The 22,458-nt window shown below is 40.0% G+C and overlaps 1 protein-coding gene across 3 annotated transcripts; it reads right to left on the reverse strand.

The window, feature by feature from the left end:
• Nucleotides 1-863: 863 nt before the first annotated feature.
• Nucleotides 864-21,069, reverse strand: DAPL1 (death associated protein like 1). Of its 3 annotated transcripts, none has more exons than XM_066280018.1 (5): nucleotides 20,950-21,069; nucleotides 11,838-11,925; nucleotides 9,249-9,303; nucleotides 5,176-5,205; nucleotides 864-1,150 (listed from the first exon to the last, which is right to left on the reverse strand). In XM_066280018.1, the coding sequence occupies exons 1-5, from the start codon at nucleotides 21,005-21,007 to the stop codon at nucleotides 1,034-1,036; spliced, it is 348 nt and encodes a 115-aa protein (XP_066136115.1). In that variant the 5' UTR covers nucleotides 21,008-21,069; the 3' UTR covers nucleotides 864-1,033. The 3 variants fall into 3 exon arrangements, with proteins under 3 accessions (XP_066136115.1, XP_066136116.1, XP_066136117.1); XM_066280020.1 differs by lacking the exon at nucleotides 864-1,150 and adding an exon at nucleotides 4,649-4,710; XM_066280019.1 differs by lacking the exon at nucleotides 5,176-5,205.
• Nucleotides 21,070-22,458: the final 1,389 nt, after the last annotated feature.

Genomic DNA, 22,458 nt, shown 5'->3' on the forward strand with positions numbered 1-22,458 from the left:
CCAGGAATCGGAGACAGGCTTGGCACCAGGTCATACTCCAGGGCTGCCAGCCTGTACAAATGATGCAACAGAGTGCTGGCCCCATCTTTGGGTAAAGAGAGGTGCTGAATGTTGGACAGTACTATCAATTAGAGGTTCAGAATGGTGGAATAGGGTCAGCTAACCTCTGTGATAAAACTATGGACCCCACCATCCTGAGGATACCTTTGGTTATCCGCATGTGAGTATGTGAAGGTGTGTGTGTGTGTGTGTGTGTGTGTGTGTCTGTAGTTGATTGGAGTTAGAGCAGTTTTAGCTATGGCAACACTTTCCCTCTCACCCCCATCTGCAATTAAAATAAATTTCTATACCCCAACCACAATACCCTGTAGCATCATAGTCCCTTGAGTCCTAAAGTATGAACCTTCAAGGAGGCCCTGAACAAATCGCTACTGAAACTGTAGTTCAACCTCCCAACCTTGATTGCTTTGCAGGAGAGAATATATTTGTAATAAATCTTTTTTTTTTCATTTTTTCTCGCTTAACCTTAAAACAAACTATGTATTTATGTGTGAAACTGGAAAACGCATTTCAACTCAAATGAAAATTTAAGAATCTCAAGACAAATGCACTGAGCAGAATAACTCCTCATGTTTGTATTGGCTTTTGCCAAAGCTCAGCGTACTCGTCTCCAAACTTGGCCTTCAAAAACTCACTGTGGGTGGAACAACTCAGGTTCAGCTTCAAGGGTAAGTAAGAGAGCTTGTCCAACGAGGTAGAGCGGAAGAGTCAAGTATTTCATATTCTTCACTTATTCAACAGAATTACTTATGTAAATATCGGTCAGATCTTGCCCTGTACCAAAACGAGGCCCAAGAAATGCATTGGGTTTACAATTTCAGATGCTTTATTATCTAAAGTCCAAAAATGAGATACAAAAGCTATTTTATTTACCAAGCAAGTACACTAAACCCAAGGAAAGTTTTGGTCCTTTTTGCTAAGCTGTCAGATGTTCAAGGTGGTTTGGCAAGATGGCTGTGTTTTACGTCCCAGCTTAACATTTTCGAGGCTGTTGAATAATGTAGCTCCTTTTCATTGGAGTGACCTTCTCCAGGGCAGGTCTGGGTTTCTGATGTGCCATGTGCACTATTGCTGGAAATTTATGGCTGAGCTAAGTGTGAGGAGGAAAGAAAAAAAATAAGCATTTTGGATCTTTTTGACTATGAAGCATTAAGGTAGTAGAAAGCAGTACAGTTGGCCAGGAACATTTCACAATTTTGTTAACTTCTTTTATAATATCTTTTTTTTCCATACCACTTCCCGCTCTGGGCCCATAGTGTGTTAACCTGGGTTTTCCATCATTTGTTTGTCTCTAATTTATAAAATTATAAAATATATTATATTAAAATAATATATATATAAGGTATATGTGCATTTATATCTATGTTTTGAAGTGACATTTTTCAAGGTAGAAATGGTTCATTTTCTCTGCAACAGTCTTCTAATGTTAGTGGTTATTTTAGCACCAGTATGTGTATATGGATCACTAATTCTATGAAGGCTATGAAAACATTTCAGGAAGTCCTGAGGAAGAAGAACCCCTGAATTGTCAAAAAGTCAGAAACAAAGAACCTCTGAAAGGAATTAGAAAGAGTTAGGGTTATTAGGTTGAAATATATAAAATTGCTATATTGATATGTAAAAGGATGGTGTAATATTGGCCATTACACATGATTCAATCCAAACAGCCTGGTGAAGAGAAGGCTGAGGAATGACTCCATAGCTTCAGGTACCATTAGTCCACTCCACAGAAGACATATATGAGGAATAGAGTTAAATGAACACAGATTGAGACTATTTGACAATAAGAGAAATTTCATATGGAACCAAAAGACCTTATGGAATTTACATTAAGGATGGCTTAAAATCAAAGGGATGTCCAATGCTGCAAGCACTTCAGACATAATATTTCTAGGAGGAGAATTTGGACTCAGTAACCTTTTTGGTCCATTATAGTTCTTGGTTTTCAAGCCCATCGATACAAGCATAACGGTATCTAAGTACACTTTTTTCTTTTTTTTTAAAGATACCTTCTTTAGCAAGCAAGGATAATTACTATTGAATTTACATGCCCTTGCCTTGACACTCAAATTAAATAGAAGGGGAGATAAACTGTTCATGACCACAAGCATTACATTGTTTATGGTTTGTTTGGGTTCTTGTAAGCCACAGAGAAAACATATGTGCCTTATAACTCTTCTCAAATGTCCCTGAGCTCTGGGCACACAGCATCCACTTTCATGTGAAAATGACGCTAGAAAGTCCTTTTTTTGTGGTCTTAAAAAATTAAACACACTGGAAGAATATAAACTGAAGTGTTAACAATGGTTATCTCTGAGGGATAGAATTATGAGCAATTCCTAATCCTTTTCTTTATTTTGCCTATCAGTATTTTTCTTAAATTTTCTTTTACAATGAGCAGGTATGAGTTATAAAATAATTAAACCCAAGGATGGTCTATGCTGGCATTCTAGCAGAAAGGAAGAAAAATCTTTAAAAAATCTGAAAAGTGTGTGGGTTTTTTTTGGGGGGGGGGATCAGATCAGTTATCATTAGGCCCCATGACATGCATTTTATAGAGTGATGATGTCAGAGTGTTCTGTTTTGTTTTTCTTTTAACATTAGAGCCAGAAGGAAACTTAAGAAGTCATGGACTTCCATAGTTTTCTTCCAGACTGGGTGTCTTTAGTATTCACTAAAACAGATGGATTATTTCAGGTTAGGTCTAAATAATATTCAAGAGATTATAGGTAGGAAGAACAATTTGGCAAGTTACTTTAAGTCAATGTAAGGTAAAGGGGGAGGGCTTGAGAAAGGAAATGAACAAGTAATTATGATATAACAGAAATCTGGGCAATTAGCCAAGGTGAGGTAGAGCGAGATGACAAGTTGAGACTGAAGAGAGAAAGCCACAGTGTTGGTTGTTGTTCTTAAGGCGTGAGAACGGTGATGGGTGGAGTGGGAAAGCAAGGGGAAAGAACAGTGTGTTGGAACACACTTATTGCTTAATGTGACACACTAATTCATCCCCAGGGTTATTTCCACAGTTTAGGGCCTACAGATTTTGATCACTTAAAAAAAAACTGTGCTAAAAATACACCTAACATAAAATTCACCACCTCAACCATTTTTAAGTGTATAGTTTAGTAGCATTAAATATATTGACATGCAACTGTCACTACCATCCATCTCCAGAAATTTTTTATTTTTCTTTTCCAAGTGAGAGGAGGGGAGATAGTGAGACAGACTCCCATATGCGCCCTGACTGGGATCCACCCAGCAACCTCATCTGGGGCCGATGCTCAAATCAAGGGAGCTAGCCTTAGCACCTGGGGCCAACAATTGAACCAAGTGAGCCACTGGCCAGGGGAGGAGAAGTGGGAGAGAAGAAGGAGAGGGAGAGAAGGGGAGAGAAGCATATGGTTGCTTTTTAAAAATTAATAAATTTAATTATTTTTGTGACAGAGACAAAGAGAGAGACAGAGAGAGGGACAGATAGGGACAGAAAGACAGGAAGGGAGAGAGATGAGAAGCATCAATTCTTCATTGTGGCATCTTAGTTGTTCATTGATTGCTTTCTCATATGTGCCTTGACCAGGGGCTATAGCAGAGCGAGTGACCCCTTGCTCAAGCAAGTGACCTTGGGCTTCAAGCCAGTGGTCTTTGGGATCAAGCCAGCAAACATGGGGTCATGTTATGATCCCATGCTCAAGCCAGCAACCCCATGCTCAAGTCAGGTGAGCCTGTGTTCAAGCCAGCAACCTTGGGGTTTTGAACCTCGGTCCTCTGCATCCCAATCCAATGCTCTATTCACTGCACCACTGCCTGGTCAGGCTGGTCGCTTCTCTTGTGTGCCCTGACTGAGAATGGAACCCAAGACATCCATACACCAGGCTGACGCTCTATCCACTGACCCACTGTCTAGGGCCCAGACATTTTTTTTTTTTTTTTTGTATTTTTCTGAAGCTGGAAACGGGGAGAGACAGTCAGACAGACTTCCGCATGCGCCCAACCGGGATCTACCCGGCACGCCCACCAGGGGGCGACGCCAGGGCCCAGACATTTTTATTATACCAAACTGAAAGTGTGTTGTACCCCTTGAACAGTAAGTCCTCATTCCTTCTTTCCCCAGCCTCTAACAACCGCCCTTTTCCACAGTGACTGCACCATTTTACATTCTCACCAGTAATATATAAGGGTTGGGCTTACATTTTAACTAAGGCATTTAACTGAGGTTCTAAAAGCCCCGTTCACTGCTTCCAGGAGGGGAATGCCACAGATCAGAATGAGTGGGAGACCGCCTCTGGGGCCTACTCACCATCTGTAACTGGGTTGGAAAAGTTCAGGGGGAAAAAATTAATGGGATTAAGAAGAAGTGGAAATTAATTCTAGCAAAGATAATAACCTTAGAGAAACTGTAATTATTAAATCACAAATGTACAGTTTGGGGGGGCAGTAACAGGGTTATGTAGAACTTCTTGTACAGGATGGGGCTTACAGTAAAAGCAGGTTTACAGTTGTGAGTAGGCAAAACAGAGTTTATTCTTCTATTATCATTTATTAATTATGGCATTATTTTCCACACAAATAACTGTGAACTTACTTTTGCCACACCCTGGTATATATCATACGAGGTTCTCTCTCTCAGATATCCACCCCCTCAAGCAGGAACTGTCCAATGTAGAAGGGGGGTTGTGGGTACAGGGTCAAGAAAGAGTCTTGCATTAGAATTGAAACTATAAATAAACAGTCAACCCCTAAATGTCCTAATTCTGTGTTGTAGATTCTATATCAGTGTAGTTAGGAACATTTTCTTTCCAAGTCTGAACTAGAAAGAAGTAGAAACAGCTTCGCAGAGTACAACTTACAACCAGCTGTGCTTTTAGTCTAGCATCTTAACTTTGGGGAGGCTTTCAATTTTTATCCTTCATCTTTGTAAAAAAATAGGCTTGTAGAATAAAAGGTGTTTCTTGTGTGATTCATTAGGGTAAGAGAATCTAAGGTAACTCCACAAGAGGAAGAATTCAAGGCCAGCTTATGTGTAAGGATTCTGTCCTGAGGGGGTTCCATCACATAAGGGCCAACATACTGAACTTGAAAAGCAGATCAATAGAAATCCCCACAATGAGAATTTACCTTCATCTTGGGTAGCTGTGACCTCAGAATCTATAAGTTTGGTTTCAGAGAAAAAGCAAAAGAAGTATGTTAAAAATCTTTACGGTTGGAGCTGTGAAAGAAATTCTAGATGCAGGAAAAGCAGCGGCGGGTTTTGTTTTTAGAGCCTGAAGTTAGGTAGTGTTGCATCCTGGCAATGCTTCCATTCATCTTTCCAGGGTGTTAACTTCCAACTCCAATGTTGGCACTTAGATTTCCACACCCCGTTAAGTAAAGTGCTTAAAACAAAACATTCAGCTTGAGTCAATGAAATTCAAGGCTACTCCTACGGTGATGTTAATCTACAGAACAAGAGAAACCTTTTTAGATCTGCAGATGCCTTTGATGGTTGGCTCTCTCCCAGGATCCCATTTCACATCCATTGCACTCACTTTGGCACTGGTGACGCATCTGGCAACTCGAAAAGGGGCCCCAGCTTTAACTAGGCTTCAGCCTTCCACTTCCCTCCACACTAAAACCCAACCCTGTTCCTAAGGTTTTAACTGGATACTTTTATGTTGGAGGAGCTTCACAACTATTGCCAAATTTAACTTCTACAACCATCCAGAGAATTAATATACTTGGCAGTATCATTCTTTCTCAATCCCTGCCTTAAAAAAAATGTTTAAGTAAATGAGCAAGCATAAATCTCAGAGGAGCTACGTGACTTCTAAAAGGTTAAACAATCTCTAAGTAGCAGGTGGAATGTGGTCTAAGACCAGGTCTCCCAGATTTTTAGCATAGAGAGTTTTCAGGGTTACATAAGTCCCTTTCTGTCAGGAATGCCATGTCATGTGATCTGTCACTAGGTAACATGAATTCTCTTATAATTTAGGGATAGGAGAGGTGGGAAGGGCTGGCTGGAGAGGTGGGGAGGGAAGGGCAAAGGTAGTGGGGACAGAGGTCTGTGTGCAGGGAGGGGTGGTGGAAATAGTAAGAGAGGAAATTTTAGGTTGCTTCCTGTTTAGATTTGTACAGTTCCAACATTTTGAGGATAGTTTTTAAATCTCCCAAATCTTAAACCCTAGGTCGGCTTTAAAGTAAAGTATCCCGAGATAATAGCACAGGGATAGAAACTTCCTGCCATGATTGATGGTTGTTGAGATCTATGGATTGGGCTGCACTTTCACCATCTTGGATTCTAAATTCTTAAGGTGGTATGAGATTCAGACAGAATTCTAGCTGAGGGCACGAATGAATGTTAATAAACGCAGAGGATATGACCCTTCTTTCTGCTACTGTTTTTCTTCTGGTCAATTGCATATTGTGAAGTCTATGTGACAATATATTTTATGGAGGGAATAATTATAATACAGGTGAAAATTTATCAGCAGTATAAATATCTGTATCTCTATATTTTTACATCTTTTAACTTTTTGGTATGAGGCTTAAAGTTTATACATATTTATTTTTTTAAATTAAGGTTTAATTTATCTACAGTAAAATATACCCTTTTCAGTGTACAGTTCTATGTGTTTTTTACAAGTACTTACAGTCTGTGACCACCACTACACTCAAAATATAGAACTGTTCCACCCCCCCCCCAAATTCCCTCTTGTCTGTTTGTGCTTAACCCGCCCCTCACCTTCAGCTCCTAAAAACCACTGATCTCAGTAGGTCTATTTGTTCAAAGGCACTGGTCTTGTTACCCTAGGCTGACTTTTATTATGAAATCCTATTCCACATCAGGTTGGATTAAGGATTCAGGGAGGATTTTTCTTAGCTGTAAGGAAATATGTGGATCCCACTGATTTCCATAGTCAAGATAATCACTATGGTAATCTTGGGACTTAATTTTCTGGCCTTTAATTCTGTGCCCAGGATTCCAAATGATGTCCTGTAGGCTCTCTGCCGGGAACAGTACTGAGGGCTAACCGCATCTGACTCCGTGCTGATGTTACACATGTTACATAACTTCCTCTTACTCTCACAATATCGCTTTGACACACACAGATACTATAAATCACTCTCCCATTGACAGATGAGGAAACAGAGGCACAGAAAAAGGAAAACATCTGCCCAAGGACACACAGCTAATGAGTGACTGAGTCTGTAGAAGACCCAGGCATCCAGTCATCTATGTAGTCTCGGCCACATTCCCTCTTCAGTAGACACTGAGCTCTAAGTGTCAAAGTTGTTCTTTTTAAACATATAGCTGCTATGAGAAATACTTCCAACAGTACACTGTCTCAATGTTGTCTTATTTTTTCAAATACAACTTATTATTGTTTTTGTTATTTGAATCTTCTTTTTATCTTTGAAATAAAGAATTTATATTTTTAACTTGAAAGGAAAGAACCCCTCTGTGTCACAGACATACGCACATAGGTCTATAAAAAAATATATAAACTCTTGCACCATATCTAATGTATAGCACTGTAAACCTTTATTGACCACTCTCCTTAAACATTTTATTTTGGGTTAACACATATTCTAGAGGAATGTGCCATCCAGTTTCACTTACAATGATGGCATTCTCTTGCCCCTGAGGAAGAGGCGTTCAGGGGGCAGGAGCAAGAAAGCCTGCGACGCAGGAGCGGGCAGCTGGTGTTGCCAGCAGGGCACCATCCTTCCCCACCCTTCTGGTAAAGCCAGCAAGGCAGAGTCACTTATTATCTCACTTTAAATCTATCTGTTGGGGAGAACCAAGCCCCCCCTCAAGGCTCTGTAGCTACAGTCTCTAATCAAGATCTTGTCTTGCGCTATCTGCTCTGTAATCCTCAAGAACTTCAGACGTGCCTTTTTATTTCACTGCCACAGAACTGATGCTACCGAGCAGGACGGAGAGCAAACAGGCAGGCTTCTCTGTGCCTTGCACTATTCTAAGAGCTTACTGCGTGTGAACTCAATTATTCCACACAACAAAACTGCAAACTGTGTTCTCTCTCTTACTTCCATTTTACAAACAAGAAACCCGAGCCACAGGACGAGTAACTTGCTCAAGGTCATACGGAGAGTGAGTGGAAGAGTCAGCGCCAGGTGGGGGTGCAGAGGGCTAGCCACACAGTTTCTGCTCTAAGCTTTTTCAGATCTCTAATTTTGGCAGTAACAGCAAGTCTTTCTTCTATAAAGGAAGCCCACTCCTGTCCTTTTCAGTAAACGTGGCAGCAGCTGAAAGAGTGGTTCTTCATGGCCTTAAATGCAACGTGTCTGCCCCCTAGCAATAAAATAAGGACCCTCACTCAGCTCACCTATGTAACTGAAAAACAAACTTTTGAATACAAAACCAAACACTGTCTCTCTCTGCTAAGAATTTTCTTAGTTTCTGGAGCTACTTGGAAGAAATTTAAGATATAGATATAAAAATAGCAATGGTCAACCACTTTTATAAAGAGCCTTGACTGGATAAAGGCAGTCAGTGGCCAGCTCTCCTCCAGCCCGAAACCGCGCAGCCTCCCCCGCCCACACTGGCCTCCGACCGAATCCTGACTGCCTCAGGAGAATGCAGTGCCGAGAAGAAGGTCAAATTGCTGAATTCCCAACACACTGGCTGCCTTTCTGTAGAGACGTGCCAGTGTTTCTGAGAAACGTTTGAGATGGCAAAATAAAGTTCTGCCAAGTTGGTGTCATGATTCTTGCTTTACTTTCTTTCTATCTTATGTTTGAGATGATTTATTAAATGGCACTAGGAATTTGGAAGAAACAGCTTTTTTTTTCTTTTTTTACTTTTTATTGACTTCATTGGGGTGACCTTGGTTAATAAAATTATATAGGTTCCAGGTGTACAATTCTACACTACATCATTCGTACACGGTATTTGTGTGTTCACCACACCAAGTCAAGTCTCCTTTCATCACCATTTATGGCCCTATACACTCCTCTACCTCCCCCAATCGGTGCCCCCCAACCCCTTCCCTCTGCTAATCACCATACTGAAGCAGCTCTTTTAACCAAGACCTCTTTGTGTTCCTCAGACTGAGAGCAGACTATTCACAGGACATCAAACTGCTGAGCTGGAAAAAGCTAGTGGTCATCAGCTCGCTCAGCCCTGCAGCCTGCTGGCTGGGTACATACTGTCGGGGAGCATCCCGTGGCGCAGCCCACCCACAGCTCACCTTCTCCAGCGTGTCGTTCAGGGCGTCCTGAATCTTGGCAGCGTTTACAATGGCACTGCAAAGATGAAAAGAAACTTCACATAGGACCTGAAAACTTCCCCACTGCAGAGGTGAAATGATTATACAGGGGGCAGTCTGCTTTGCTTTTAAGGTTTCACTCTGCTTGGCTACATCTAAAAGACAACAAGTCCTGCTTCCGTGGGCCCACGTGCCTCCACGAGCTTTGTGGGCCAGCTGATTATGACTACTGCTTTTTAACTCCTCACTGAAGTACAGTATATATGCAGAAACGAGCACACATTATCAGTGAATATTCACAAACTTAAAACACTAGTGTACCCAGCTGCCCCTAAGGATAACCGCTACTCTAACTTAGAGCCCCATTGATTATTTTTGACAGTTTTTGAACTTCATCACATGAATCATATAGCATGTACTCGATTGCACCTGGCTTCTTTTCTGAGGCCAAATTATTTTGTCAGAGAGTTTCAATCAGGGCTGAGCCTGCAGTTCAATTTCTTAAAGGAAACTCTGCACTTGGCATATTTTCTTTTCCTGGATGGTTTGTGTTGGTTGGTACAAGTTATTAGGAAACGGACATAGATCGATGATGCCTAGAAACTTATTTTTCAGGGTATATTTTCCAAAAGCTATTCTCCAAGAAAATGTAAGGAGAGTTGTTTGTCTGCGAAGATGAGGCACTCCCATCCATGCGCACACTCACGGAGCAGATGTGAAGCAGGGAGGAAATCCATGGAGCTAAGGAGGCTTCCGCTCTACCACCTCACACTGCAGGGGCTCCTTCCAAGGCCCTGGGAGGGACCTCGCCATTTTATAGTGGTAATTTTAAAATTGTTTTCCTTTAAAATGGCACCCAAATCGTATAAGCGTTAGGTCCCGGTTTCTTCTATCTCCAGTAAATAGGGAGCAAGATATAGAGAGAGCTATTCCTTCCTGATTAAGTTCTATAGTAGTGTAATTCCCATCTTTTAACCACTATTAAAAAAAAACAACTGAGGATTTGTTTTTTAAGAGAGTTCCAATCACTACTTCATTACTCCTAAGCAATTCCTCTTTTGGCACATTTCAGCTGATGTTGGAACTAATAGTCCTCTTTTTCTGAAGTGCAGAGAAATATGATCGCTCCACAGGCTGCCGAACGGGTCATTTCCAAGCTATGACTGTAGATCTTGAGCCCATGGCCCAGGCATGCTAAGTGTCACAAGGAACAGGGCTTATGCTTAAGTCAGGTTTTAGTAACAGAAGACTCTTTCAAAATTAAGCAGCCCAGAATTCAACAGCAGTCTGCTCTCATTTACTGAGTCTCTGTTCTAGGAGTGGTCCTAGATGCTGGGTCACATGAGGAATAACGTATGACCCCCTACCCTTGAGGACTCACAGCTTTGTTCTCCTTGTGTGATGATTATTTTCTGGATTCAGGAGTAACAAAAACTTACTGCTAGTGGGGCTAATGAATATTTATTTTAATGTAGAAATGGTCCTCAAACAATTTCCTTCACAGAAACCAGAAAAAGTGATCTAAAAATGTTACACGAAAGAAACAGAGAAAGTCCATAATCTATTTCCCTGTGAATTCTTCTGAGACTTCTGCCATTTTAACTCCTAAAGAGGTACGTTGAGAATTCTCTAATCCACTCCTTTTCAAATACTCACCAACTCATCTATGGAAACCGTCCTGAAATAGTCTCTGAAGCAGCCCTCATTACATACTTGGAGGAGCCAGTTCCGCATGTTTCTTTCTTTTTGAACGCACTCATTTTCCTTAACTAAGGCACAGAATGATTGGGCCATGTGCATGTCTGATCCAGCTCACAGCTTTCTGCTTAGCTTTGTGAACAGTGCAGGGTGTCAAGGTGAAGGTAGAAAGAGCAGGGAGAAACTAGCCTAGGTGTCTGTAAGCCTTCTGGCTATGCCAAATACAGTCGTCACTAGTAGTTCTAAATAGTTGAGTGATGAATTTAAAACAACAAAAATATTTATTTTTAATTCAGGAGATTTGCTTCAGCAAAAAACATACTATGAAAATAGGGTTGCCTCTGGACAATATTTTAAAGGCTAATGTGAGAGTAGGATAAAGGGACAGGGGTCCGATTTGAATGCATTTAAGATTGTGTCATTTAAGTACAAGACAGCTGGGCTGCGCTCAAAGAGCGGGAGAGCGGGCGGGGAGAGCGATGCAGGCCCAGGGAGCTGGGGTCCTCCAGAAGGCAGCCGCCTTGCACTCCAGTCTACATCACCCCTCATCTTGACCCCCACCCCACCCCACTTTGGTGGCTGCCTCTAACCCTGCTTAGAGGCTTGCATTTTGTTATTTCAACCAAAGCTTTCAAAAGCCAGATTCTGAGAATGAGTCAGAAGTCAGGGCAGTGGTGGTAACGGGCATTTAATTCAACAGAGATGCTTCTGGTCCCTCTGGATCCCCACCTTTATTCTCAGTCCCTGAACCTCGAGAAAAAGCCTAGGGGGCCTTGGCTTATCCTAAAATTTGGGGAGGCCTATGACTTCTGGAAGAAGAGTCACTCAGAACTCTTCGAGGTGACGCAGGAGAAGAACTTAAGCAATCCCTACCTTGTTTTCTCTAATCCTGTTTTTTTGGTGTGTCTCTCCAAGATGCTAATTTCTTGTTTTTTGGAAATTCGCATTCCTCCAGCTTTTACTGTAAACAAATAAGCGTGAAGTTATGGTTAGAACATCAAGAGAAGGCATGCTTTGTTATTCAAGGTGTGGATTTAGATTTGAAAAGAATTCTAGAATCTATGTTTTAAAGATCTAAACTTTTATCTAAAACAACACGATGAAAAAGTTACCCTAAAACGACATAAAAGAAAAAAAAATGTTTCCTGCAGATAGGGTGGGGAGGGGAAGAAGCTCTGAGGCCTTCTTGTTTATGTTCGAGAGGGGGCACTCAGGTCAAAGAGGCAGCAGCCACATCTTCCCTGTGGGGAGGTGAATAACAGCTACTCCCTTAGGCATTTCACCGAAAAACATTTTTTCTTGTTATCAAATCAATTACATTCTTCATGATAGCAACAGACAATTACAAAGTGACCCTCCTGTTTTCCCACAAGATTAAAGTTTGTGCAAGGCTTGCATTTTGCTATTTCAACCAAAGCTTTCAAAAAGCAGATTCTGAGAACGAGCCAAAAGTCAGGGCAGTGGCGATAACAGGCATTTAATTCAACAGAGACGCTTCTGGTCCCTCTGGATACCCACCTTTATTCTCAGCCCCCGAACCTCCGCCAAGCTCAGACTTTGTAATGAGTAATTAAACTGCATTAATAATCCTGCCAGTCAGGAGATCAATTAGTGTTAATTAGGCTACAGATGACCTAACAGCAATCCAAGTGTTTAACAATGTCAGACGAAATCAACTTCTTGAAAAGGAACAACCCATTTCAGATTGCAAGTCAAAGCAAATACTTTTTTCTGTTCCCAGGAAATTTGCACATCTACAATCTGACAAGCTCAAATGAGCAAAAGCTAAATGAACATTGATTTGTTTGAATCTGTTAATTCTTTTTATGAGAATGTCAAATGGACAATTTTCTAACAAAGTGGAAAATAAAGAAAACCAATTCTGTTTTTCCATGCCTGTGTGAATTGACTTAGTCACTGTTCTTTTAAAATTATTATTTAATTTGTTGTTTTGATTTTAATACATGCATAAAGCACACAATTCGAAAAGCATGCAAAGGTCTACAGTCTCTTTCCTACTATTATTTCCCAGCCTCTTGGCTCATCTCCCTTGATACTGCTAATGTCACAAGTTTCTTATATTCATCCACAGATATTCTGTATGTCTACCTACATAGTATTTTTTAAATAGGAGCATAAGATACACATTGTTCTGCATCTTGTTTGTTTATATTTTTCATTCAATCATATGTTTTGGAGTAAGTTCTGTTTCAATACATGTGTAGAAATGTGTCTTTCTTTTAACATCTTTAAATTTTCATGATATGAACAGTCTGTGTTTACTTAACCAATTCCCAAATGTTAAGACATTTCAGATGTTTCTAATCCATTGCTATTACAAACAATGCTGCGAAGAATATTCTTTCACACACACACACACATACACACATATATAATTTTGCACAGGTGCAAGTATATCCGTGGGATAAATTCCTACAAGTGATCTTGTTAGTTCTCGAGTATGTGCATTTGGAAGGTTGTTCAATCTTGCCAAATCGGCCTTCACAGAGCTTGCACCAGTTTACAGGCTCACCAGCAACAATGGCAGCAATTGTCGCCCCCACGTCCCTGGCAACCATGACTTAGAAAACATTTGGTTTTGTCAATCAATAAGTTTTTTTAAAAAATGGTATCTCATTGTTTTGTTTGCATTTCTTAACATTTTATTAAAGGTTGAGTTTTTCTCTGTGTTTTAGAAGCCACTTATATTTACTTTTTAAGAGCTGTTCAAATTCTTTTTCCTTTTTTTTATTGATTTATAGGAGCTGCATATCTATGAGATATGTTGCAAATACAAAATATTCTACCAGTTATTGTTTTTTTTGTTGATGTTTTGCCCTCAGAAATTTGCTGTTTATGTCAATCTTTAGTGGGTTTTGTATCACAAAGGAATTCCCAACTCTGACGTTTCATAAACATTATTCCATATTTTCTTCTAGAACTCTTAGGGTTTCATTTTGCACAACCAATCTTTGATCATATATTTAAATCCTTGACCCTTCTAGAATCTATGTCCCTTGTGTAGAGGCATGATAGATTCTTTTTTTATATTATCCTAATAATATTAAAAAATCTATCTTTTATCTATTAATTTGAAATGCCATCTTTATCATATACTAAGTTCTTATATATATGTATATATGTGTATATAGGTGGATTTCATGTGTATACATATGCATATATACATGCATATACATATAGCTATTTCTGGACTTCTGTTCCATTCATCTCTCTGTCCATTCATATGCCATTACAACTCTTTAAATGCTTGTGGTATTATAATATATTTTAATATCTAACAGAGTTAGTCCTTCTTTGTTATATTTCTTTCACAGAATTTTACTAGCTATGCTTATTTATCTTACCATATGAACTTTAGAATCAGTTTAATTTTTTATAAAAATCTTGTTAGTATTTTTAAAGATCTTGTTTTAAATTTGTAAATATTTTTTATACGCAACATTGTATCTTTATATTCATGGTAGCTCTCTGTTCAAGAACATGGTATGCTTTTCTAGTGTTTGTATCTTCTTTTGAGTCCCTTGGTAACTTGTTCACATAAATCTCACACATTTATTAGCAGATTTATTCCCTAAGCATTTTATCTTTCAGTTGTTGCTGTTGCTATTATGAGTCTAGTCTTCCATTATAACTTTAACAGATTGTTGTTCTTATATTACTATTATTAATTTTATATCTAAACCTTATTAAACTATTTCATTGCTTATAATAGTTTTAAAATATTCTTAGGTTTTCCAGGTTAACAAAAAGTATTAACATGTAAAGAATTATATAATTTTCTCCAAAAAATGTTCAATGGTGGTGATACCGGACATCTTTGTCACACATTTTTAAAAGATTGCTTTTAGTGTTTTCCTACAAAGCATAATGTGTACTTAGGAAGCTACAGATATAATAAGTATGTCTATTTTCATAAATATATTGTTTTATCATGTTAAAGAAATATCCTCTAGCACTGTTTCATTCACTTAAAAAATAACAAACAGCTTGACCAGGTGGTGGTGCAGTGGATAGAGTGTCAAACTGGGATGCGGAGGAACCATCAGGTTCGAAATCCTGAGGTCACCATCTTGAGTGCGGTTTCATCTGGTTTGAGCAAGGCTCACCAGCTTGAGTCCAAGGTCACTGGCTTGAGCAAGGAGTTACTCAGTCTGTTGTAGCCCCACGGTCAAGGCACATATGAGAAATCAATCAATGAACAACTAAAGTGCTGCAAGGAAGAATTGATGCTTCTCATCTCTCTCCTTTCCTTTTTGTCTGTCTCTATTCCTCTTTGACTCTTTCTGTCTCTGTCCAAAAAAAACCCCCCAAAACAAGCACATATGGAATTTTATCAAATACCTTTTTAGCATAAACAGATACCATATGATTTTTCTACTTATTGTGATTAATTATATTATGCTTTACTATGAAATCATTCTTGTAGTCGTGAAATAAACTCCACTTGGTCATTTTGAATCACCAACTTGTTTTTCTTTTTTTCATTGATTTTAAAAGCCTCTAACTAGAATTGTAATGTTAGATGCAGACTAGGGGGAAAATGCTATTCTCCTACATGATTTCTTTAAATTCATCTATACACACACATACATACATATGAAAAAGGCAACAAAGTAATCAGTGACAGAAATGAAATTATGTGGACATAACTTCTGAACAGCCTTGGAACGCAGACGTGAAATAAACCAATGATGGCTTTTTTAGGAAGGCTGTTGGAGAAGTGTGTGCCCTGGTGTGAGGAGTGGTGGGGTTCACGGCACCATTGTCCTGTTGATTGAGAGGAATCAAGTAGGAACTCTAGAGCTTGTGCCTTCAATACCCTCCTGACAGTATTTTTCACTGAACTCAGGACAAGTATTATTTATTTAATTTATTGTGTTTACATACATTCTAGTTTCTCCCCGAATGCACCCCTCCCCATATTCCCCTCAGGACAAGTATTTTTAAAATAGGGTATATTGTAATGATTTTCTTTTTAGTGCAACTTTTGTTTTCCCTGATACTATTGTTTTTATACATTTTCTCTCATCTGGACTAATTTTATTGCCAACAATGGAAGCAAATTGTTCTTGATAAATAGACAATACCCCTCCTGGCCTCTGTGACCTTGAGCAAGATACTTACACCCCTCTGAGGCTCAGTTTCTGCATTCTTTAAAAGGGAATACTACTGATTGTTCAGGTTGTTCTAGAGAATAGAGGTGACATAAGCATCTGGTACATGCTAGGTACTCAATAATTTGTAGTTATTATTACTGCTAGGTATTTTATGTTTTTCCAGAGGAGAGAATGAAGATCAAAGAATGAAGTAGTATATATTATTCAAGTGAAGTAGATGGCCTAGTACATGAGTACGCTTTTTTGCCCCTAGTGTGTTAAACAAAAGAAGTCTACCTGCCATGAATACTTTAGGAGGATTTTGGTGAATTTGTTAGAATTTTTAACTAGATAATCCTTATTATGAAGCCCTTACAATGATTCTAACTTTCCCCATCTACCTACAAAAGAAAACCTATCACTTCTCTCCCTTTGGAAAGAAGAAAGGGCACTTGACAGAGAAACAAATACCAAAAGAAATGTTAACAAATGCAAACACGGGAGTCCTCCATTCTTATGAACAATAAAATAGAGATATTGGAGGGAAATTAAAAATCCTCCTAGAAAATTTCTCCTTCTATCCAGGAGTCTCTGGGCTGAAAATGAATGATTTAGGAATGAGTGATGGGGTCCACTTAGGAAGCATAAGGAACCAAACTTTGGACCTCCAGAGCACAGTGCTTGTATCAAACCTGTCCTGCTAGGTAATCTCAATCGGTCATCCATGTGCAGTAGAAAGAAGCAGAAGATAATATCCCCATACTATCACGGATACACTGAGATACAGGTAGATGAAAGCTCTCACAACCTTGAGGTGACTGAACCAGATGGAACTGGTTTGTGGGTGGGAGGGTCATCTTCACACTTCTGCTGGGAACACTACTTACACTGGTCTCCTGGGATCTAGATAAACCGTTGTAAATAAACACTTATAACATGATACAAGTAGCTTCTTGCCCATCTTGCTTACACCAAATAGATCTGACTCATGGGATCTCTATAGAGTCTCACTGTGACTAAATTAGTTCATTTAAATTTGTGATCATTTACATAATTCCATGTTTGGGACTATATCGCCTTTTGAATCATTGTAGCAGGATGACCTAGATTTGGGTAAAGTGAAATACGAACTGACTTAACATTTTAACAGGACTTTAAATACAAGTACAGTACACAAGGTAGACTTTTGGTCCTTTCAATAAGCAAAATGAACTAGAGATAAAACATGTAAAAGAGAGAGAGAGAGTCTTTTGGATAGTTTCATTAGAAAATTGAAATTCATGTGGAAAAAATGAAACTTTTGTTTTCCTATCTCTTAGTAGGATCTACTATCCAGGTGTCCCCAAACTATGGCCAGCGGTCACATGCGGTCCCCTGAGGCCATTTATCCGCCCTCCCCCCACGGTACTTCCGGATGGGGCACCTCTTCCATTGGTGGTCAGTGAGAGGAGCACTGTATGTGGCGGCCCTCCAATGGTCTGAAGGACAGTGAACTGGCCCTGTGTAAAAAGTTTGGGGACCCCTGTTACTCTGTGGGTGCTTTTGTAGTTTATGACTTTAAAAATAGACCCTTGCATTTAGAATGCTATATAATAACTTTCCAGTTAAGATTTCCCATACATTTTGCACAGTTTTTCATAGGGGGTAGTGAAGATAAAGAAAAGCCTCAGAAAAGGGAAGCTTACACCAAGGTTTGTGTAGACTCTGCCTTGTGACTTAGGACGTTTATGTGAAGAATTGAAGCAAAAGGTTAGATGTTTGCAAGACACTTTCTTTGCAATTACCTTTGATATTTCAACAAAGTTAAGCTGCTAATCAAGACCTAAAAGACCCTCATCAGCAGAAGGCTGGGGGCAAGGAGAGAGGGCTTCAGAGCAGTTGGCACGGAGTCCACTTTATCTCCAAATCTCAGACCCACTGCCCTTCAGTTGTGTAACTTTGGATAAATCCCTCAACCTTGCTGACTGTTTTCTCCTCTGTGAACCAGGGCTGATGGGACATCGTCAGTCTGCAGGGCTGCTGCCATGGCTGGAAGGCCCTGTGCCGTGCCAGGAGCACAGAGCGCTGGGTGCAGGCAGCTGCTCCTGCGATCGTCAAGCCCCTGTCCCCATGACGCTTGGGGTCGTGGTCTCACAACCTCTCTCTTGAACCTCACAGACCAAGTATGTAAGTGGACTTGAGCAGGCCGAAGTTAAGAGAATTAAGACTTTGCCTTTATTTTATTTTTTAATGATGCTGGCTCTTCTGCCGCTATGGTTTACCCCCAATTTCTACGTTAGTTTCACACTTGGGGATATACTCCCCAAACTTTGTTCTCTCTTTCTTGAGTCAGAAAACTAATTCTCCCTGGAGATTCAGAGGCGGTTCCTCTGACAGCTCTCCGATTCGTTTGACTTAAACCAAATTAAAAAGTGCAGGGAATATAGAGAAAAACTCATGAACCCCTGTTCTTTCTAGTTCATTATGTATGTCCTTGGCTCCCTCGATCGCCGTCTACTCACCATCTTTTGCTGTTCAAGTGATGGGGTTCTTATTAAGTGAAGAGTGAGGCAAATCAAAAAAGCAGAAAATCCAAAGCTAAGCTTACTAGAGCCCTGGCCAGCTCGTGTTTAATGTAGTTTTGTTTCACAGCATAAATTTATAACCAGAGCTAACAGAGGTGCAATATATTAATATAGATGAAAGAAAAGCCACTAAGCCCTCGCCATGGAGGTGGGAAAGCTTTCCAGCTGGCTGGCTTTTGAGGGGTTTCATTTTTAACTATGATGGGGCGGGCACGTGTGTGTTTTCCATTGCCATTTCCTTCTGTTTTGCCTACTGCAGTAGTGCCTGATGCGGCAGCCCTCACACATCCAGACGCCTTGAAATTGGGGAGGACCATTTCTTTGGACAGCTCTGTGTTTTATGAGCCCTGCATTTTATGGGGGATTAACATTAATGTGCTCCGTACCTTAGTTAAGTTATTGCCTTTCATCATCATAACAACCTTATACTATCAATGTTAGTTTTCACCCCGTTTTAGAGATGAGAAAGTGGATGCTCAGAGGTGTGGAATGAAAGCGGGTTTAAACCCCCATCTGTCTGACCCCAAAGGCCAGGTCAAATCCTTCCCATCACCGCATGTCTGCTTCCCACTTTTGAATCTATATATGGCTTATTAAAATAAAAAAAAAATCAGGTGAAGATTTAATGGAATTCTGTTGACGAATTATTGTGGTCCCATAAATAAAATTTTGTGCCATGGCAAACTGGTTCAGACTTAAAATAGGTAGCAAGTCAAGATGAAGGATGAGGCCTCTTTGCTCCCTTGCTCTCAGTGGGTGGGGGTGCAGAAGTCTGTCTTCCTCTCCAGTCTAATTATCCCAGACCTCTTATCTGTAGTGTCACAGTTCATAATAATTAATCGTCATGCCAGAGGCATTGTGACATGCTTGATGAATTCATGGTGTGCTATGAACACAGAGTAATTAGCAATCATTAGGGTTGGGGATGGAAAGTTCTTGGTGGCTTCATTCAAGCATTCATTTGGTTAAGTTTATCTCTGCATTCTTTGTGCATAAATGTAATTTAGTAAATCAGGTTTTAGCTTGAATGTTTTATGAAGGATTGGGGTAGAAGTGTAGGAAGAGAATGCTGTTCTTTTTTTCTTTTTTCTTTATCTGTGTCATGGCTCCTCTTCTAATAATTTGGAGGTATAGTTCCTGACCATTAGGTAGCACCATTAACTTTAAATACAGATAATGGTAAATATTGCTAAATCCAATTATAAATATAAAATGCCAGGAATCTGCCACAGGAGAGCAGGGCATGGAGCCCAGAACTGGAAACTCAAAATTAGTAGTAAAAAATCTGACTCTTTCCAGCTAGTCTACTCACTAGAAAACCACTGTACCTGTGTCAGCTTTTCAAGCTTTGTGAAGGTTGTATCTGCCATCATTCTCTGCAGCAAAGATGACTGAAATAACCTCGGCTAAGAGGTGCCAAATAATGATACCAATAAATAAATTTTGTAAATGGAAAAAGGCAAGACAAAGTGGTCAAGCTTTTGAGATCTCTCTTAAAGGAAAAAAGAAAGCAAGCAGTTGTAAGAACAAAAAGTTGGCTAAAAATAGGCCTACATGCCTCACTCAATCTATATGAACATATGGTTAAGTACAATAAAACTAATTTCCATATTCCAGAGAGTTGATATAAATAGCACCCATTTAAAACAGAGAGTGAGAGAGAGAGAGAGAGAGAACTTGGATGCTTTTCAAAACACCTTGATAGCTCTTGTTTCCAGTTAGCCCGCTCCAGTATTTGGGTCCTGATTAAAAAGTGCTCTGCAGTTTGTTGACAGGAAACTACATCACTGATAACACCGCCCGCCCCAAAGCCTGCGGAGCAAGGGAGAATGATGGCTGCTGTCCTTGGTGTGGAAGTTGGTTCGCCTGGCTATGAAATCAGGTGATGTGCAGGTGTCTTGGAGAGACTGAGTCTTAGAGCTGGAACCCTTAGGGAGGAAGGATTCTGTGGTAGTAAGTCACCTTGCGGGTGTGGATGCGTCGCTCCCAACCTGCATCCAGGGAGGAAAGGACCAACCTTCTTACCTGTCTCGGTCCACAAGCATCCAATCCCTGTACCCCCATATATAATTAGGATTTAGTTCGACTGGGGCCTGACAAATCCCCAGGAGGTTTCAGACACAAGCCTAGAAAGATCAAAGACACAGGAGGAAACCACCCACCAAGTGTGAAAGTAAAGTAACAATGGGAGGGTGCGAATCTCTGCTGGGGGGCGGGGGTGCCTCTGTCGAAGGCACAGGGGAAAGGAGCAGCAGCAGCAATGAGGCCCTGCTAGCTCCAGGACAGGGCAGGTGGGCAGCCTACCTGCGGGAGGGTGCCCCCCTTTCAGCGGGAAGGGCAGGACTTGCACTTCATTTGCCATAGCGCGTGCCAGTGCCAGTGCCAGTGCCGGTGCTCTGGAGGCCGAGTGCCAGCTGTGGCTGCCCCACTGCACCCTGGCTTTATACAGGCTGGGGGCGGGGCCCCTTCAGGGCATTGCTGAGCAGCAACAGGGCTTGTCACGTAGCTCTCTGGAACCTGTATCTCCTTGGCAAGTTTCCTCTTAGAAGAAAACTTCTAAGAAGTTTCTGAGAAGGCAGGGCAGGTCGATGGCTAAGGGAACTCTGATTTTCTTTCACAAAAGGAAGGGGAGAGGATAACGTTCAGTGGAAAATTTTTTCTTCCAACTGTCCATCCATTGAGTATAGATGGTGAACCTACAATATGACAGGCTCTTTGTCACATGCAAGCATGAAAGGAGGGAAAGGCTCTTTGCTTCAAGACATCTGTAGTCTTTTTTAAAGAGACAATTATAAAACAAAGTGCTATGCTTTTGTCCCATATTTTTGCAGTTGTAAGCATTCCTACTGAGAAAATAATTGGAGATGGAAACAAAGATTTCTGCACAAGGATGGTAAATATATATATATATATATATATATATATATTTGTATTCATTGGAATTAACATAAACATTCCCAAATAGATACTTAAATAAAATATAGCCATGAGAGTCCTAGGTACACATTTACAAATCATGACTTAAAATAACATTTAGTGATGTGAAAAATATAAGAGTGAAAAGCAGGCTAGAAACCAAGAGATGGCAATTTTGTTTAAAAAAAAGTAAGTACAAATTTATGCTTAAACATTATTGGCTGATCAGCATTTAACATATTAAAGGTACTTATGAATATCTCTTTGTTCTTCAATACAACTAAAAACTTCTGCTCCTCAAAACACGTTGTTACAAAAATGAAGACCAGCTGCAAACTGGGAGAAAATATTTATAGAACACGTTTCTAATCAATACTAGCATCTATACCAGGTGTCCCCAAACTACGGCGGCCCCGAGGCCATTTATCCAGCCCCCACTGCACTTCTGGAAGGGGCACCTCTTTCATTGGTGGTCAGTGAGAGGACCACTGTATTTGGCAGCCCTCCAATGGTCTGAGGGACAGTGAACTGGACCCCTGTATAAAAAGTTTGGAGACCCCTGATCTATACTGTAAAGAATTCTTACAACTCAATAACATCCCAATTAAAAAATAAGGAAAATATTTTTAAAAACTCTACAAAGTAGAAATATGGACAATAAATAAGCATATAAAAAGATGTTCTGCATTATTAACCAATTGGAAAATGCAAATTAAAAACAAACTGAAATACACTGCATGTGTATCAAATGGCTCAACCAAAAAATAAATAATAATAAAATAAAGAAACTACAACAGCAGAGCAACTGGAAATCCCATCATAGCTGGTGGGAATGTAAATTGGTAAAGCTACTTTAGAAGTCAGTTTGTCAGTTTCTTATAAAATTAAACACTTACT

This window comes from Saccopteryx bilineata, chromosome 5 (genome assembly GCF_036850765.1).
Source record: "Saccopteryx bilineata isolate mSacBil1 chromosome 5, mSacBil1_pri_phased_curated, whole genome shotgun sequence".
Taxonomy (NCBI): Eukaryota; Metazoa; Chordata; class Mammalia; order Chiroptera; family Emballonuridae; genus Saccopteryx; species Saccopteryx bilineata.

Excerpts from the sequence above, each read along its gene's own strand:
- DAPL1 (XM_066280018.1), bottom strand. The coding sequence starts at position 21,007 with ATGGCAAATGAAGTGCAAGTCCTGCCCTTCCCGCTGAAAGGGGGGCAC. Across the intron at positions 11,926-20,949 it reads AGGGGGGCACCCTCCCGCAG|TAAAAGCTGGAGGAATGCGA; the intron begins GTAGGCTGCCCA and ends ATTTGTTTACAG. Across the intron at positions 5,206-9,248 it reads TGAACGACACGCTGGAGAAG|ATTCTGAGGTCACAGCTACC; the intron begins GTGAGCTGTGGG and ends CCAAACTTATAG.